Source organism: Haplochromis burtoni, unplaced genomic scaffold, assembly GCF_018398535.1.
Source record: "Haplochromis burtoni strain Fernald_Lab_line unplaced genomic scaffold, NCSU_Asbu1 Contig_368, whole genome shotgun sequence".
In the NCBI taxonomy this organism is placed as follows: domain Eukaryota; kingdom Metazoa; phylum Chordata; class Actinopteri; order Cichliformes; family Cichlidae; genus Haplochromis; species Haplochromis burtoni.
Window position 1 is genome coordinate 220,585 of NW_024582729.1, and position 20,193 is coordinate 240,777.

Below are 20,193 nucleotides of genomic sequence, written 5' to 3' on the forward strand. Positions count from 1 at the left end.
GCCGAGGCAGTGACAGCGGATCCTTGCTCCATTTTGGATGCAAACGGTGTTTTACAGGAAAAGCGGAAAGGGGAGATATGTGGTGGCCAAGCGCTCTCTTTGAATAAAATACACCTGCGTCGGCTGCCCTGATCTCAGCCTCCCACTGCCGCTGTCGGGCTTGCGACTCAGAAAAAGTAACAAAGAAAAAAAATGATTCTATGTCAAAACGTATTTCCTCACTCGATGTCATGTTGCAAACCAAAATAAGATAAGTCATTTCAGTAAAAATCCGTTTGTTTGTTTTTTTATTCAAGCAGGCAAAGTTAAGCTAGCTTGCGCTCATAAAGTCTACAATAAATGTAGCAGCTGTGATAAGACAGATAAAAAGGAAAACTGAATATTGAAAATGTCGATAATAATTCGCCTTTAGGCGTGTATCAGCTAAAAGTACGAGCTGTGTCTACTCTGTGCTAACTTAACTAAAGCCTACTCATGAAATGATGCGTCTAACCACACTGGAAGGTGTTACAGTAATCCGTTACTTCTCCGCCTCGCCTCTAACATCTCTACGTTTGCTGCTTTGTCTGCGCATCCTTGTGGGTTCTCCCGTCGCAGTGTCGGTGCTACGCCTCTCAGCCATTGGCCTCAGAGACCATCCGTCTTCCCTTCACAACAATAGACCCCTGCTCGCTCGCTCGCACGCACGCACGCGCGCCTTCTGCTCACGCGCAGACACAAAAAGCGCGCAGTGCTTTCGAGGAGCGACGGTGAAATGTTTAAACTGCGGTTTGCCGATTCTTTCTTTCTTTCTAGCTTCACGTCGGCGAGGAGCGCAGGGAAGCCTCTGCGATGCGCTCAACGGGGGACACGTCGGAGTTGAAATAAGGGAAACATTGGGGCTTGGGTAAGAAAACCGGAAAGCGGTTGGTTGGGGCTATTTTTTTTTATTTTTTTTTACGAGGATGACTGACTGGTGACAAAGAATACGGGGAGCCCCTCTGGCTTCGGTTGACACCCGCTATATAACTTTACGGAAGACATTTTTGTGGGGACCGGTGTGCTCTTACTTGGACAGACAAAGATTTTTTTCTTCCATCATTATTATTATTTTTGGAAGGGGAACCATGCCTGTCCGGAGGGGTCATGTTGCGCCACAAAACACATTTTTGGGAGTAATTATTCGGAAATTCGAAGGACAAAGTAAGTAGATTTCCTGGGTGTCAGGTACTGTGTGGGTGCACTGTGCTGTGCTGCTTGTCTTTTGTGTCTGTCCCGCTGCTCCTCGAGATCAGTTATTGTTAGGAATAGGCCTTTTATACACCAGCAAGGCTTTGGATGGCTAACCCTGTGATGTTAATGCCAGAAGTCCATGAAACTCATTATGAGTCAATTACCATACTGTGTTATCGCGCACCAGGTTTGTTTAGTTCTGGTGTCCTTCTCATTTTCTCCTGCTCCGGTGGGAAATGTAGTTTAAAATGCTGCATGTGATATACACGGATTAAAGGATTAACGTAATTAATTACAGATTATATCCCCCATATATGAATTTAGCTAATTACGCTTTTAAAAATGGGTTTCAGTTATGCCTCAAATCTGGTTTTTACAACTCAAAAATGTGCATCAGTTGTCTCTCCACATTGTTGTTTTAAAAAAATGTCAAATTTAACGCCACCTCGTTAATAGAAAGTGGAGTATTTAAGCCTACTAAGGATTTACTGAACATGCTTATTGTCTAGAGCAATCCCACCTACATGTGAAGTTTCATAATTTTATTCAGTCAGCTGAATAGCATTCAGGACTGTAATTCTGGATAATCCCATACAAACCAATACACCCACTTGTATTAGTTAAATAAAACATTTGTTATACTTTTTAATATTCTTATTTATGTGCAAATAGTTTAAAATTACATCTAGAAACACGGTAACACTCTTTCTCCCCCAATTTCTTCTCTGCCTCGTCACAGATAAGAAATTCATCATAGCCAATGCCCGGGTGCAGAACTGCGCTATTATCTACTGTAATGATGGTTTCTGCGAGATGACGGGCTTTTCCAGGCCAGATGTAATGCAGAAGCCATGCACTTGTGACTTCTTGCATGGCCAGTTCACCAGTCGGCACGCTGTGGCCCAGGTGGCCCAGGCACTGCTGGGGTCCGAGGAGCGCAAAGTGGAGATCACCTACCACCGCAAGGATGGTGAGTGTTGCAAGGTTCAGGTGACACATACAGAACTTGACATAAGGCTGCTGCAATAGTCTGACATTGAAATCCACACTGGCTGGAAAGCTGCTTATGTTTTGACTTCATGTTGTGATCCCTGTTATACCTTTCGATGTAAAGTAATTGCTTAAAATAAATACAGTTTTTAAATCTAGTGTTACAGTGTTTGAATTTGAATAGATTTTGTGCTGCTATCTGCAAGGAAAGCCTGTAGATGAAGAAAAAATACGTGAAGGGTGACTTGTACAACATCTGCCAGTGTAGGTACATTTAGTGTGTAATTTTTAGTTCTGAGTCAGTTCTAGCTGGAGCATTTTGCAGCAGCAAATCACTAAGTGCACCCATTTAGAACCCTGAGGGGGGAAAAGAGCAACTGTTAAAGTTTTGTCTCCCATGATGTCCAGTTTTGAAATGATGCATGCACTGAATGACTGGGAAAAGGTGTTCATTAGCCTTCGCCGGATAGGACACTCCGGGAAGGATGTAGCTCAGCTCCCTTAAGACCAATGTGAAGATAGTCAAGCGTGCGGTTTCTCTCTTTCTGTTCTTGCCATCTCTCGGTTTCTCCTCAGTTTACTGAACACATATGTCACTCTTCATTCTGCTACTTTACATTTTCCAGTGTAAGCCTCCATAGGTGTGGCAGTTGTCTGTAAATGATGGGATCTGTATCACTCATCTATGATTAAGATGATGTAGCATGCATATGCTAATTCATGACTTGACAGCTGGGATAGTTTTGATGAAATACAAAGTTAGCTCCAAAGTGAAAGTTTAACTGTTTGATTCACATCAACTGTGTTGGTTCAGGGAGAGTTCGTGTGCTGTCCTCTAATCGTGGCATATGTATTCAGATGATTAAATCTCCTTGCGTAACACTTAAGGACCAGTAAAATTGCACTGTGATTCAAACAAGGATTAATAGTTTTGTAAGAACTTTGTAGGGAGGATCCCCATGTGTGTTTTAGGAATTGTTTATTTTTTTGTCTTGAGCTCAGGGATCATTTTACAGCATTTCTTATGACTTTTAAGAGTTGGCTACAACATCAAGTAATAATACTTGTATCAATATGTAATGACCAACGACCTGTAGGGCCAGTATCTGCTTCGGAACAGAATGAGCACTGCCAGAGCCCTACAAAATGACCTCCAGCAGGTCCCTAGCATGAATGTCTCTGACCAAACAATCAGAAACAGAGTTCACGAATGTGGCCTGAGGGCCCAACATCCTCTAGTGCATCCTGTGCTCACTCCCTGACTGGCATTTGCCACAGAATATAACAATTGGCAAGTTCACAACTGGCATCTTGTATTTTCACAGTTGAGAGCAAGTTTGCTATGAGCACATGTGACAGATGTGAAAGGATCTGGAGAAACAGTGGAGAATATACGGCCTGTAACATTGTTCAGCATGACCGGTTGGGTGGTGGGTCTGTGATGGTTTAAGGAGGCATATACACGGAGAGACACACAGACCTCTACAGGTTCAGCAACAGCACCCAAACTGCCATTAGGTATCAGGATGAAGGCCTTGGACCCATTGTCAAACCCTATGCTGGTCCTGGGTTCTTCCTGGTGAACAAGAATATCTGGCTTCATATGATGAGAGTATGCAGGCAGTTCTTGGAGGATGAAGGAACTGATACCACTGACTGACCTCCACACTTACCTGACCTAATGCCAATACAACCCCTCTGGGGCATAATGTTTGGGTTCATCCAACACCGCCAGGTTGCACCTCAGATTGTCCAGGGGCTCAGGAATGCCCTAGTCCGTATCCAGTGTTGGGAAGGTTACTTTTAAAATGTATTCCATTACAGAATACAGAATACATGCCCCAAAATGTATTCTGTAACGTATTCCGTTACGTTACTCAATGACAGTAACGTATTCTGAATACTTTGGATTACTTAATATATTATCATGCTTTTTACAACAACGTGAATGTACTATTGCTGTGTGATTTATTACTATTACTGAAGGTCCGCGACTCCGAACTGTAGTAAAGGGACCTCTGACTAATACGGCGGGGTCCCTGTCGGCTCGTAGCCGAAAAATAGCTTTACTTTGTTGTGTGGGTCAACTTTTCTTGCGAGAGACAGAGAGAGGCGTTGAAAGGCTGCTCCAACGGAACTTATTGTTTTCGGAGGAAAACACGAACACGGTGTACAGTCGAGTCTTAATAGCTTACTTACAACTGGGCTCGTCAGGCACTCTTCTTGGCTGCAGTGGTTATTATTATATTTACATGCTTCCAGCTCCCGTTTTTGCTCGATGACAACTCGTACCTTTCCACTCCCCTTTTTCTCCCTCCTCGCGCTCACAGACACATAACGTGTATGGCAGTCCATTCTCCCTGCAACACGGACTACACTGCCCATGATGCTACATTCTTTAGAGCTATGCTTGTAGCATTCTGCCTGTTAGCTTAGCACAACAACAACAACGAAAAGGCGCTCTCTCACCCAGGAAACACACAGTCGCAGAGAGAGAGAGAGCGTCGCCCTGTAACCATGGCAACCGTAACGCTGCCGCCTGGAACAACAGAACGTAGCTGTCAAACAAAACCCAAACAGTCCTGACCCGCGACAATATGAAACAGGAAAGTACCGCAGTGTAATCCATTTATTTCAACAAAGTAACTGTATTCTGAATACCACCTTTTTAAACGGTAACTGTAACGGAATACAGTTACTCATATTTTGTATTTTAAATACGTAAAGGCGGTACATGTATTCCGTTACTCCACAACACTGTCCGTATCTGGATCCCCCAGAACACAATCTATCGTCTCACTGGAAGCATGCCCTAACATTGTCAGGCATGCATACAAGGATGTGGGGGCCATACAAGAGTACTATTTTGACTTGCTTCAAGAAAATCTATTCAAAATGGACAAAATCTATTGTTTATTAAACAACACTTTTTGGCTTTTGTCTGGAAAAACAAAAGCTAAAAAGACTGTCTTCAATTACATTATACTTTGAATGGGACCATACTTTAACATCCAAAGGAGTCTTTGCAGATGTTTAAGTTTCAAAAATACTTTTTAAATGTGCACTGGAGAGACCATAGGGCAGTTTTTAACTTTGCCTCAGGTCATCTTCAATGAGGCAGTTTCCAATTAACATGCCTGCACTTCTCGAGTTTGTTTACACATTTAAGTTGATCTTGCGTTTCTGTGAAAAGCTTTGGACTTCAGGCGCTGTAGTTGAAATCCTCAAATTGATTGTACTTTTGCAGTTTTCAGCCATTTGTTCCCATGTATTCAAATTCAAAAATGGGGGGGGGGGGGGGGCCTTTATTTGTAATAAATGCAGCTTTTACAAAATGGTGTTATATCTCTGCTTTTGAAATGACATTTTTTTCAGGGACAGTGAAACAGCATCCTGTCAGGAGGATTTGTTTTGACGCTGATGTGTAATCGGCGCTGTGGTTCAATCAGGATGACGCATGCTTCAAAGACTGAGCTTTTTTTTGTTTGTTTGTGTGAGTATGATTGTGTATGTAATGTATAAGAAAATCCAGACCAAAAGAAGGTGATGTAGATTAGGTCAAAAGCAGCTTATGGAGTAGTCACAAAGACATAGATGTTTGTGGTCAGAGGTTAAAAGAAAGTGATAAAGATAGAGAAAAATTCTTGAGGGAATAGGCAGAGAGGAGATGTCAGCCCATGTTTTTAAGCAAAGTGTTGTGCTACAGCCTGAACCTGTAACACCTTTCAATATAAAATCTAGCTTTGTGTTATATTGGCCTTGCTGAGCTTTTTGTAAATGTTGCATCAGTAATGCTACATTTTCCCTTTGCTTATCTAAATGGTTTTGTTCTATATTATATTTATAATTATATTTTACATTCTGAAACCATAAAGTCCATTTCAGTTATTTGATTGATTGCATGAGAACTTTATTTTTGTGTCAGAGAATTTCTGCACCCTTTTTGTGTAATAAATGTGAGTTATTGAACACCTAGCATGAACTACATAGAGCAGGGGTGTTGAACTCCAGGCCTCGAGGGGCAGTGTCCTGCAGGTTTTAGATAACACCCAGGGTCAACACACCTGAATCACATGATTAGTTCATTACCAGGCTTCTGGAGAACTTCAAGACATGCTGAGGAGGTCATTTAGCCATTTAAATCAGCTGTGTTGGATCAAGGACACATCTAAAACCTGCAGGACACCGGGCCTCAAGGCCTGGAGTTCGACACCTGTGACGTAGAGGATTCATAGTTAAAAGTCCTGTCTTCCTTCTCTCATCCCTAACGGTCGCGGCAGATGGCTGCCCTTCCCTGAGCCTGGTTCTGCTGGAGATTTCTTCCTGTTAAAAGGGAGTTTTTCCTTCCCACCGTCACCAAAGTGCTTGCTCATAGAGGGTCATATAATTTTTGGGTTTTTCTCTCTATATATAATTGTACGGTCTGCCTTACAATATACTTTGATACTGGTCTGCATTTCACAAGTTTGCGTGAAGCTGATTTAAGTGTATATTTTTTAGCCTATATTTTCACTACAGTGGATCAGAGTCGGTCCTCCTGTGCTTAGTGTAGCTGTAACACTAGCTGAACACGAGTTCAGCCAGAACGAGCTTCCCTGCCATCAGCAATATGACTTACATTATTGTTGCCACTGTCACCAAAATTAGCTGGGGTGTGATTAACAAACTGCCAATATTTTGAGTTGTCTGTCCGTCCAGACGTTTGCCAGTTGGAAAGATTTTATGAGACAGCCACACTATTCACTATTCTACTCTTCTTTGCATGTCCATTGTGGCACATTTTAAATTGGTAACATTCTTTCATAATGGAATTTTCTTTTAATACTTAAAGGATTAAAGTAACTGACCATTAGGAGTCTAATGCTCCTCTAGGCCAGTTTGTCAGCTAAGACAAGCTGGACGTTCAGCGTCCATTGATCTGCTGGGCAAACAGTATTAACGATTACACAAATACCTGCATGTTGCATTGATCTCTGAAAACAGTGTATTGGAGAGTGCAAATCAGTCGTGGCCAAACATCCGCCCTCTGTTAGCCCATCCACAGGAGATCTAAACTGAAATTGGACAGTTTGTTAATAATAACAATGTTCATTGGATTTAGACTGTTGGGCCCTACAGCAAGGGAAATGCCTTATTACTATTCTGTATCCTGGTTCCTAATTACCACAGTGTTTTCCTCTTACCTGAGTCAGAGTTTCTCCAGGGAAGGTCATACACCTGTTTCAACTTGGCAGACTGCTGTTAAACATGCTGCTTGTATTAGGATAAGCAAGTATGGGTACATGTATTCATACATGTAAATCATCTTTTCTTTTGATTTTATATAAATATATTTTTAGCTTTTTATGTAATCTGGTATGTTTGCAGATATGTTTAACCATTTATAATCTTTGACTGCAAAACATTCTTGTGATCACACTGTTAATACAAATGTGCTGAAGCAGGCAGCTCCATTTGTAAAAAATACACATATTATTGTGTCTTTACACAATAATATGTCTTTGATACAGTCTAGCAATGGATAAAGTCATGTAACTGAAGCACGGTTGTTTGTCAGTGATGGACAACAATTAGAATTTCTTTTAAAAAAATGCACCAGCTGTCTTGAGTGGTGCTGCAGTGAAAAAAATCCAGAAAAATCAGGTTTAGCAACTCCCAGATTTATACATTTATGAGAATAGATTTAGATGTAACAGCCAGCAATCAGAGAACCTTCAGCCTCTGTCTCTATTGTCTTCTGTATTAGGATTTTAGGAGAAATGTCATTGCAGCAGATCTCATTGTGGTGCTCTGTAGGAGTTTCCTCAAGCCAATCTTCTTTTTAATCCCAGGATCCTAGGTCGATATAAGCACATTGCCCAATGCCCTTTACAGTCCATGAAGGAGATTCTGCTCATCAGCACAATCTCTGGCACATTGTTAATGCTTTATGATTTGTGCATTCACTGGACCACTGGTCCTTTTTTCTTTCAGTGCATCTGACTTCTGTCATTAAAGTGGAAATTGTTTCCAACTGCTGGGGAAAGTAATTGTAAATAGTGTGTTGAAGATACGCAGTAGTAATACAAAATATGTATTCGGTAATGTATTTCATGAGTTTAATATGTAATGTGTGTTAAATACAGACAATTCACGCAAAATAGTTAAAAGATTGAAAGGAATTGGCCAATAATGGTTCTGACAATTATTTTGACAATGGTACAAAGAGTCTTGCACTTTAATCTTTTAAGGAATACAGATGCAGGGCTCATTCTTCTCTGGCAGGATTTTGTTAAATATAGTTGCATGGCCCATTTAAATGGTAATGCTACAAAATTGTCTTTGGAACATCTGTTGCCACCTGAAACACAAGCATATAGTAAAACAGTTCCTGTTTTAAAAGACTACCTGTTTCAGCTCTGGCATTGAACAATGCACCACAGGAGGTAGCTACAGCTGATGTTCCTGTCAGCACTCATTATTACTCTGCAGGCTGATATTTGCTAATGAATGTATCCAGTGTATAAATAAATTACCAGAGTTAAAGATTAAGTATTTAAATGTTAGTGTCTTAATGACAGTTTCAAAAAAAAGTCAGAGTAAATATAAACAGTTCTAATCTCAGCAGCACATATTTACTCAGCAACACTCGCTCTATTTGCGTCTCTGTTCCAAGCATTTGCAGCGCCTTGCTTCCCATGCTAAAAATGCCGACTCTCGGGGTCCTTTGTGTATCTAGAAATCCATAAGCTCAGCACATGCTAACAGCTCTCATTTGTAAATAGCAAATGAGAGTGAAAATGTCACACTCTAAATAGATTAAAGCTGGTTGTGCTTCAGTGATGCTCGCTGAGATTAGAGCTTTTCCAACCTTCAAATGCCATGGATAAATGTGGGAACTTTAGATTGTGATGAACATTTGTTGTCGTTGCTTAAAAAGCCATAATCTGAACAAAATAGGTGACGTTATAAAGTTCAAGTCATAGTTATTTTCAGTCTGTTATTCGTGTTGGGTCAGATTTGCTAACAATCTGTCCAAACTTTGCAGACAGAATTATTTTAGGACCTGCTAAAACTTTTAGTATTTAGCATTGGTAGAAACTACATTTTAAATTATGCTTTTAGAATGTTTAATGGATATTTTTAGTGCTATCGTGGATCTGAATGTTATTCATAAATGGAGTGTTAAAAGTGGGTCTTTTCTTTTCTTTCCTTTTGGCTTTTAAAGGCTCAGTTACAAAACTAATGTTGTTTCTGAGACCTTATCTGATCAATAGTACACATCTGAGATGTGCCTAATAGTTAGTATTTCCTAATTGGTTGATTGCATTCTGGCTTGGTGCATGTGAGTGAATATATATTATTGTGTGTAAGTGATTGTGTGAACATAGCTGTGAGTGCAAGATCAGCTGTATATCTTTTCTCAGCAGTAATACATATACAATACATATACTATGGCAAGGCATGTAAAAGGGGAAAAAGTTGTTCTGCAAGTTTTATGAACAAAGCACAGTAACATTAACGTCAGGCGGATATATATTGTTCTGTCTGCATCTTCAGGTCATACTTCTAGGGCTTGGGACAGAATCTAGTACTTTTTAGGGAATTAACTGAATTAGTACAGAGGACAGATTCACACTAAATCGATTGGTGCCAAATTTTGGTACAAGAGCCCATCTGGATTAGACGGTTGTTGCCTTTGCAAATCATGGTGTCCAGAAGTGGTTACAACAGCTGGTGCTGTGTGCGTTTGTGTCTCAGTTTCATGTGCAGCTGCCTCTTGTTGATTCAAGTTACCATGCTACTTTTGAATTGAATGAAACCTGTGCTTACACTGCATTCTTTTGGTTACTAGATGCTTGCTCTCTCAGTGAGTCTGCTGGGACCTGTTATCACGGTTGTCTGGTTATTACTACTCAACTAACTGATGTTTGTTTATAGATTAGAAAATTAGCCTGCCTCTCCTATCAGTCCATTTTTTGTATTGCAGCATCATGTTCATGTTCCCTAATGATTAAAAAAATTACAATTACAATTTCTAGACCCAAGTTGACACAGTAAAATGACATGTTTTGTCCAAGAGTTGAAATCCAACAACATCAGGTGTACTATCCTATAAAACCTTAGTGTTGGTAATATTTTGTTAAACGTGCTTCTAAGAGAAAATTAAGAGAATGTAGGGCAACGATCCATCAGGAGCAAAACAACACAGTGGAAATAATATTTATTCTTCTTTATCTTTCAGCAAACATCACCTAAATAAAGGGCTAATATTTGGGCATGCACAAAACACTTAATGTTACAGGTTACAGAATGCAGTTTAACACCATATGTAAACCAAACAAGTTTTCATCCACACATCTGCCCAGTTAGCGCCTGAATCACTTAGGTTAGTATCTAAACCAGATTGCCATGGATATACAAACATGGTATTGCAGGGACTTGGGGCTAACTAATTTGTACAAGAATGAGATGACTTGAAGGTGTTTTTTTGAAGGTGCTGCTGACATAAGTGCACCACATTGTGGGAATTTTGTATGAATAACTCACAATGTGCAAATAGCCAATGAGGCTATGGAAACTGGACAGGATGACTGATGATGAGATGAGTCAGGTTATTCAATGGTGTGAGTCTTGAATGGAAACCACACTCCATAAAACCAATTCTTGCAGATCCATTGCTGTGCAAACAAGATAAGCTCTTATTCTGTTTCACCTGCATTCTCCGTCATGTTCTCGGGTTTAGCTGTGTTCGAGCGCATACAGTGGGCAGCCTGTCTCTGTGAAAGACATGTGTATGAAGGGAAACAGTGCGAGCTAAAAAGAAAGAAATGCAGAGAGAATAAAAGAAGATGCAGGGGAGAAAAAAGGGACAACAAAAGACAAAATAAGGCGCATAACTGAAAGACGGAGAGCTGGGATGAAGAAAGGAGCATTCATCCTTATCTAAATGTGTGTGTGGTTGGGGCGGCTGGCAGAGAGAGTAAATGGAGGTGTCAGAGATGGAAAGAAATCAAGTGCAGCTGAATATCAGATGGCTTCTTCCATTGTGGGAACGCCCCCTTGAATTCAGTCCAGTTGCTTGAGAGCTGCTTAAATAATTGATGGCCCTAGTTCTATATCCAACACCCTTTGTCTGTCTCACTGGAAGTAAAGTGTTACCTCTTTATGCAGATACAGAACATTATTTTCACTTGACTGCGCTAAAAACAGAGTGAGCTGTTCTCGTGTTCAACATTGAATAAACCCATATAAAATAAAACAAAGGATTTGCTTAGAAAACTGATTTTGTGCGACTGAATAAAGCTGTCCAGCTCACTCTTATCACTTTACATGGCCCAGCTAGGGAGCAGTGTAATGAGCAAAGCTACCACTCTCAGTCTAAAGTGACATAAATAGATTTGTGTTGTAGCAGAAGCTTTGATTTCCTCTATATTCATGCCTCACAGTGGATCCCATTTATAACGAGTCTCCTCAACAGCTTTTCTGGGCTGTTAGCAAAAGAAAGAGGCTCCCCAAATGCAGATGTGGTTCTCAAGAAAAGCAGGCAGTTTCTACTTAGCTTCATATTTCATGTTATGAGAGCAGTTACAGTTATTTTTTTAGCTGACGGTTTATTATAACTATTGCAAAGGAACATTTGACCTGGTAATAAAGATCTGGCTTCATAGACAGACTGAATATAAAGACACTAGAATTGTGAAAGCAGACTGGTAGTAATATAGGAATAACGTCTAATGTTAGAATATCTGTTTAAATTAATGTGTATTTCAGTTACAAATTGACAGAAATTGTAAATCTGACTCAAATCTACTCAGCAGGAATACTCACCTTTTCCCCCATAATGAAAAGAGTAAGAGTCATAACTTAATAACTAACTAAATTCATTTACAAAGACTGACACCAAGCCCACATGATAAAAACTGCAAAAATTTAACTTGCAAAATGCGAACTTTGTTGCCCTGGAAAGCATTTATATGATGGTACATATAGGTGTAACATCTTCAAACCATATTTCAATGAATAGCTGGACAGTTGTCCCCCGTGACAGACCTGACTAGGTTGATCACAAGCTGAGTATCACTTGCCCAATGTCACACTAGTAGCTCTGTAAGGCACTACTGAGCACCAGCACTTTGCTAAGATAAAGGTCCAAAATGCAGCCTTTGTCAACAAAGATGAAAAGATCTGCTCCTCTTCCAGTCATCTTTTGCAGAAAATAGCATGGCCTCAGACAGATAAATGATTTGCTGCCTTTCTGTCTTCTTATTTGTATTAAAATTCATGAAACCTTTCACTTAGTGTGTAACAAGATCATTCGGATCAATAACGTATTCCTTCACCATCCCTCCCCTCCATTGTGCTCCTGTTAGTTCATTCTTCACTGCAGCAGCAGACACCATTTTTTTTCTTCTCACTGACATGTCAGATGAAGTACAATGCTATACATATAGTTGTAGACATTAATATCTACAGAATAAAATCAACACAATATTTAAAAAAAAAAAAAGAAATCTGATCTTTTTTCTTTAGTTGTTAGGAGGTTGCAAAGGAGTTAATATCCTTCCATTGTTTCTATTTTGTTTCACTGTTTTATTTCATTGATATCCATTAAGGTATTGACATTTTTGGATTCTTTCAAAGAGAAGAATTACTTTCATAAATCAAACTTTTAGCAGAAAGCTATACACGCTGCTCTGGACATGTCAACAGCTTTGTCATTTTCCCACATATAGAATTTTATGATATCAGTCACACATACTAGTTAATTAACTGGTATGAATGAAATCTATTACAAAGCCAGGGCTTTACAGTGCCAGTGAATAAATGTAGGTCAGTCTGGTGTTGTATCTTTGAATTAAGCCCACACTCACTGCATTTATGTGATAGTATTACCGCAAACAGACAGTAAGCAGTCTGACGGCCCCTCCCCCAACCCATTCAGGCTCAAACACTTGGCTTTCCTCCCCCTCCCCACAAGTCTCTGCTCGTTCTTGTTTTATTAAGGGGCTCACATCTCCTGTCCAGCAGCTCCATGTGCAGAGATGCCGTTCATTCATCTGATGTCCAGGAGATAACAGGTTGGCTCTACGAATGCTGACTGCACGGAAGAATCACACAGTGTGGGTCTGCCAATTTAACCCTGCCCCCTCCACTCAGTCGTTCATATTTCTCATGAACGATATTTCAGACCTGATCCCAGATTTTCTCTCATTCAGAGACGAATATGCAAAGAGCAAATCTGTGAATGAGCAGCCATTCATTTTTTGTCACTGTTATAGTTTTTCATTCACTGGATTTTGTGCTGTTTGGATTGTTGCAACAATCAGGGAAGGGAAACAATGAAATGTTCTGAAAAACCTCATGTCCTGGCCTTAATTTGGATCTTATGTTCCCTCACACCTGGACATTGAAATTCAACTGCATCTCCCACATAACAGAAAGAAGGAACAACTTGAAAAACACAACAAAGACCCCAAGACACAATCCCAGCCCCACAACAATCACTTGCTTCCATGAATTGACGCATTTTTGCACCCTATCACTAAATGCCATGGATCTGTATTCTGCTACCCTTGGAGGACCACTTTGATGGGGATTCAATCAACAAACCCTTAGAGGCAGGGGGACAGCCTAAAGCTAGTGGCATGTATCATCACAACTGTACAAATGTCAACAAAACCTGACATCTGACATTATCAAGGTGTTAGACCGCAGTAGTTCAAGTCTGACATTTCCCAAACTTCGTCTATTTGAGGTCTCTTCATCATGCATGTATTTCTTATTTACATCAAGGTTGGTACTGTGTATTTTGTCTTTGTTGTCTCTTATTCTTTTGGCTCTTGCTAGACAGTTAAGCATGACCAATGCTGTTCAGATTGTTGCAATGCTAAATGACGCTAAAAAAGAAATTATGGGTTCTTTTTTTAAATTTTAGTCTTAGAAGTCCTCATAAGATATTGTTGTATGTTTTCTAGCAAATGTTGCATTACTATATTGTGTGAACGCTATTTTTAGTTGTCTGACAAAGTCGAACCAGTATTTGGTTATGAACTGGCTAAAAGAAAAAAGTGACTGAACATAAGGGTGGGCGATAGAAACGATATATGATAGAAACAATATAAATTTGGCCAACGATAGAGATTTTGACTATACCGCTTTATCGCGATAGTGCATGTTGATGATGTCATCAAGCTGCGCCTGTTTTGGTTGAAAGCGTCGCAGCGGCTACAGCCATTATCATCTGCAAAATATGCCGACAGTCATAGCAAAGAGATGAAGCACTTTTGAAATATGGGGAAAGCCAAAAACTGCGCTTCCTCCACTTCCGTAACATTGATTCATTAATGACTTTTATCGAGTGGAAAAAAAGTTGGCATTCATCCTCCAGCTTCACTGTGCTAATGTTATGCTAACATAGCTGTGTCGCTAGCAATCACGTAGCACAACATTAGGTAGTCCAACTTCAGTAACCCTGCAAACGCCACTGCTGTTTAGTTTTCTCTCTTCATTTATGTCGGAAGTGGTAGCAGAGCTGTACGTTTTAATTAGTTTCAAAAATCTCTCAGTCAGAACATAGTATGTCATGTTTAGGTGGAAACTAGCGAGCTAACTTCCTGCTAACTTCTAACTCCGTTAAATTTAATAAATTCTGTTTTCATGGATGCCTGGATGTTAAACTTAATTGTTACACCTGGTAAAGCAGCAACGCTGATGATTTTATTAAAGATTAAAGAATTTAGACTGTTTTTTACTCTCAGTAAAAGAGTTTGACTTTGGGACCTGAAGGGACGGAATTTTGGACCCAGATTACTCCGCGAAGCTCCTCACTATGGCAGCCGTAATGCTCTGACAATCCATCAAGCAGTGCGGCTTACCAAAGTTGTACTAAAACATTTTTTAACAGATTTCTGCACGCCCAAATCGGGTTTGAGGTCAGTAAGCACAACCAGAATTCATACATAAGCCACACTCTCTATTTTTGAGAAAATTAAAGGATTTTACGTGTGCCTTGTAGTGTGGAAAATACCTTATACAGTACAAAAGAATATATCGCGATATATATCATTACCGCACATGCTTGAAATTATATCGCGATATGAATTTTAGGCCATATTGCCCAGCCCTAACTGTACAATCATTAACTGGCTCTTCAAGGTATTCTTCAAAGGTTCACGTGCACAGTACCAACCCGTTCTCACTCCCAAAGTGTAACATTTTACACTAGGTGACAAATTGTCACCATATTACGTTTTCGGCTACCCACCACGTTCCTAAATGACGACCTCGGAAAAAAGAGGAAATATGAGAACCGTCTGGACTGAATCTACACATGTTCGCTCTTTTTCTTCAAATCGCTTAGAAACACGCTATTTAACATCATTAAAGTCCTGGATAAGGTCAGGAATAAGGTTATGGTTAGGGCTAGGGATAAGGTTAGGTTTAGGGCTGGAATACAGGGCTGGAACGTCTATTACCGCGGGAGCGTCATTGCACTGGATTCCAGCCATAACCCGCCGCGTACCATAAGAACGCCGAAAGACTCCTTTCGCGTTCCTCAGGAACGCCGCGGGATGTGACAAAACGTCGACATGTTACGCCTCGGGAGTGAGAACGCTCTAACAGTACACATTCAGTCAAACTCTCGTGCTGTAATAATACTGTAAACAGTAACCCATACACCACATGAACACAGGATATCCACAAATTTTAAAAGTCACTCATCAGTTGTTCGTGTATTCAGTAATTTTTTTTACATATAGTGCCAAATCACAGTAGCAGTTGCCTCAAGAGGCTGTATGTTGTAAAGTAAAGGCCCTACAATAATACAAAGAAAACAGTGAAAAATCCATTTGATGAAGTGCTTTGGCGACAATGGGAAGGAAAAACTCCCTTTTAACAGGAAGGAATCTCCAGCAGAACCTGGCAGGGGGAGGGACGTCCATCTGTCGTGACCAGTTTTTGTGAGGGGAGGACAAAGACATGCTGTGGAAGTTAAGTTACTTTTGTAAGTGTCTTTTGTATTTAGCTGTCATCCTGTCTTTGTCCTCCGGATTCTGAATTTGGGTCCTTTTTTAAACCCTCACACATCATAATGGAATTTTAGTATCAGTCTGTCAATCTGTCAATAGCAGTAAGCCAAGTTTTCCCGATCCAAGGATAGAAACAATACCAAGGAAATATCAGATAAAAGATTCGACAGCAACTAGTTTTTGTAATAAACCCTGAAGTACTCTGCAGTTGTGGGTAATTTTCAGCTCCATCTCTGATCAGCAGTGACAGAAACATATCAGCACAGGCAGATGCTTTAATTTTGTCATGCTTGATGTTGTCCCTTTTTTGGTAGCATCTGAAGCGCTTGTCACATCAGCTACAAAAACCATCTGTCTGTCCAAGATGGTGCAGTAGCACTGAGTTTGGAAAGATAAAGTAAAGACATAAAAACTACCTACTGTAACTTTGGCACTGAGCTCCTAATTTTTTGTTGTTTACTGTTTAGTAACTCTGTTTCCCTGACACTTAAAGAGGAACAGAAAGACAAACTTGTTTACTGAAAATGGCAAAGCAGGAGTCAGCTGACTCCTTGCACCACTATATTGTAATAGTTATGTATGCATGGTAAACACTGCTGGTTTACATTTTGAGGAGGGGCTCATAAAATAAGACCTTGAATGAATCTGCGCCACAATCAGGCACACAAAAGGCAATTAAGTTGCTTGTATTCAGTTCTGCATCATGACTCAGATTTGGAATAAAGTTTATCTGCTTCAGCCTGCAGTTTGGCTTTTATACTGTGTGATTTAAACTCATTATGAAGTGTCTCTTATATAAATGCTGAGACAGAATGCATTGATCCTCTGATTCAAATTTTACTTTTAGTCACTGTCTTCCTACCATTATCAGGTCCTTTTGAAAGTCATTGTGCCTCATGCTAACAAGGCTGTACTCTGTCATTGTGATCACAATGTTTAACACTCACATCTCCTGTCTGTTCAAGAGGAGATGTTATGGGATGTTATGACTCCATCGCTAATTTCCAGGAATATATTTATGATATGCCATTACATTAGATTTTAATTATGTTCCAAGACTGTCATTGCCTTACCACTGGCAGGGGATAAATGGAAATAATTTTCTTCTATGAATAATAACAGAGGATATTTCTGCAGTTATAAATAATGTGTACCTGTTATTCATATAGATGTTGAGTCACTTCTCTTGATTTGACAAGTGACCTCTGTGCTACGAGACAGTTTCTCAAACCACCAGGCCCTGTGCTGCCATTGATGACATTCAATTCTGGAATAGAAAGCAGACATACACAGTACACAGTTCCGAGTACATCTAAATGTTCTCAGTGGAAAAAGGAAAACGGGAGAGGGGTGGGAAGCGCTGGTTACATTTCCAGAAGCATAGGCTTGTTTTTTAAATCTTTCTCATTTATAATCATTTAGCTTTAATACTTTAATGGAATCACAGCATCTTTTCACCCATCTTCTGTTTTTGAGTGGAGTCATCAGATTGAGTGGCTTGTCTGTTACTGTAAATGAGAATTTGTGCTCTTTGCAGTTTACACAGGTCGCCGTCATTCCTACACCCATGTTGCTTTTCTCACTTTCTGAATAAAAGACACTACTGCTACAACAGTGATAGACTCCAACACATTCTAACTTGCTGAGACAGGGTTAAAGAGTGACCTGGATAACTTGATTTGATGACAATTAGTTGTGGCGAACTGAAAAAGCTCACAGTTGAGCGTTTTACAGAGACATAGAGAGTGGAAACAAGGAGGGAAGTGTCACTGTAACCCCTGAGGTAGTGTAACACCAGAACTACTCGAGGCTCAGCTCACATTATTATCACTCATTTATGCTCACATACAAACATAACTGCATACACCCACACATACACACCATGTCTATCAAACCAAGGCAAAAAGTAGAGTTTTCCATTTAAAATGATTTTCACTTAAATGGTGCTGGCAGAGATTTCTCCGAGTGAGGGCTGTCAAGATTCCCATATAACAGTCAGATATAACCAGTTAACAGATGTTAAGCAACTGTGTGTGTGTATCCGTGTATGAGAGAGACAGCAAGAAGAAGAACTTGATCAAACTGCAGAGATAAATGTATGCTTGTGTTGAAATTTAGTTACCTTTCCACTGTGAATGAGTGTACGTTCAGCTGCATTCTTTTAATTATTGATAGTGGAAATGGAATGAAATTTCCAGCATCCTGAAACTGGAACTCCTCCTGCTGTGCAACTGTCAGGTACACAGTCACATTCAGCAATTTCTATTACCTAACTAATTTAGTTTTTTACAAAGGATTGTTGTTGTTTTTTTAATAATAAAGATACCAGGATTTTGTTCAGCTATGCAAATTGTTTATCACACCAACCCTCTTCATATCCTTCTTTTATTCATTTGAATGTTGTGCACATCCATGCATCTTCCTCTTTTCATGGTAGCACCATATTTACCATGCTTTGTCCCGTATGACCACTATGCCTGTCCAAACATGTCCAAACTATTACAGCCTTTCCTCTCTAACTTTTCTCCAACACACTCAACTTGACCTGTCGATCTGATGTACTCATTTCTTCATGAAATTGATCTTGTCCATTTTGGTCATTCCCAGTGTCAATCATAATCTTCAGCTCTGTCATCTCCAACCAAGCCTCCTGTTAGTGCTACTGTCGCCAATCCATATGTCATATTAGGTCTCACTATCATCTTGTAAATCTTCTCTTTTACTCTTGCTGCTATCCTTTTCTCACAAATCACCGCTGACACTCATATCAGCCTGCTTTACCCTGCCTGCACTTTCTCCTTCACCTCTGCACTCTCCATTGGTTTGTATGGTTGACCCCAGGTATTTAAACTCATCTGCCTTCACTATCTCTACTCTTTCTATGTTTACCTTTCCACCTGTCCCATATCTTATTCACACACATATTCTGTCGTGCTTCCACTGGTTTTCATTCCTTTTCTCTCCAGAGTAAACCTCCACCTATCCAGGCTCTCGTCTGCGCGCTACTTTCACTATAGATCACAATGTCATTGGTAAACATCATAATCCACTGAGAATCCTGCCTGATCGTATCTGTCAACCTATCCATCATCATTGCGAACAAGAAGGGCAGCTCTGATGTAATCCCATCCCACTATATCTCAGTGTCTTGATGCATGTCCTGTACCAGCCTCACATACTTCTTTGCCACTCCTGACTTCCTCAAGCACAGCCACAGCTCATCTCTTTGCACCCTATTATTAATTTTCTCTAGATCCACAAAGACAGAGCACCTCTTTTTAACCTTCTCTGTACATCTCCATCAACACTTTTTACTACAGCTTTGCGCATCACCCTTGTTCAGAATGAGCAATGCTCAAGAAGTTGCAAACAACCCAAGAGCCACATCTCAGTTTCTACAGGCTTCAGTTATATGTGAAATATTACATTTTATGACAGGGCAATTAGAAAAAGACTGAAAAATCGCCCCTGCTGCACGCAGAGTATTTTCAGACGAAGACACCGTTTTAGTGTTAGTGTGGACGTAGCCTAAGAGGACTACTTTATCTTGAAACTTTGCTAGTGGAAAATAAGATGTTGTTTGACTACTTTGGCTACTAGCCAGTTGCCACAGCTGCCTATGGTTGTTTATGTTGGTCTGCAAATACTCACTAATTATTAGCTGAGTAGAAGTAGAATTTGAAAAAATTCAATTCTTTAAAGTAAAAGTTGTGCCTGCAGCCAGCATGTTTCAAAAGACACTTTCACTTTGAAGCCAAATGGTTTTCCTTTCCAGTTTGCAGATTCACAGTTTCCATACAGCTCAGGGAATAGCTGTGCAGTGTTTGTGGAAAAGTCCAACACCTTCAAACTGCGACCATAGCAGTGTCCTAGAGACCAAAGCAATCGAAAACAGTTGTGGAGTTGTGCAACACATTTTTCCCAGTGAGAGGTAAAACTCAGGGGGTTGCTGACCGCTGACTAGGGCTCTAGCAATTAT

The 20,193-nt window shown here is 40.1% G+C and overlaps 1 protein-coding gene across 6 annotated transcripts in view; it reads left to right on the plus strand.

Annotated features, from left to right (window-relative positions):
- The first annotated feature begins 535 nt into the window (after window positions 1–535).
- kcnh7 (potassium channel, voltage gated eag related subfamily H, member 7) overlaps window positions 536–20,193 on the plus strand; it is a 76,911-nt gene continuing 57,253 nt past the window's right edge. For 5 of the 6 annotated variants that reach the window (XM_014340432.2, XM_005943391.3, XM_014340433.2 and 2 more), the window contains exons 1-2: window positions 537–1,182; window positions 1,952–2,182. In XM_014340432.2, the coding sequence (XP_014195918.1) occupies window positions 1,107–1,182; window positions 1,952–2,182 (307 nt within the window). In that variant the 5' untranslated portion in view covers window positions 537–1,106. Of the gene's footprint in view, window positions 1,183–1,951; window positions 2,183–20,193 lie in introns of all 6 variants that reach the window. The other variant, XM_042228937.1, reaches the window with a different exon arrangement.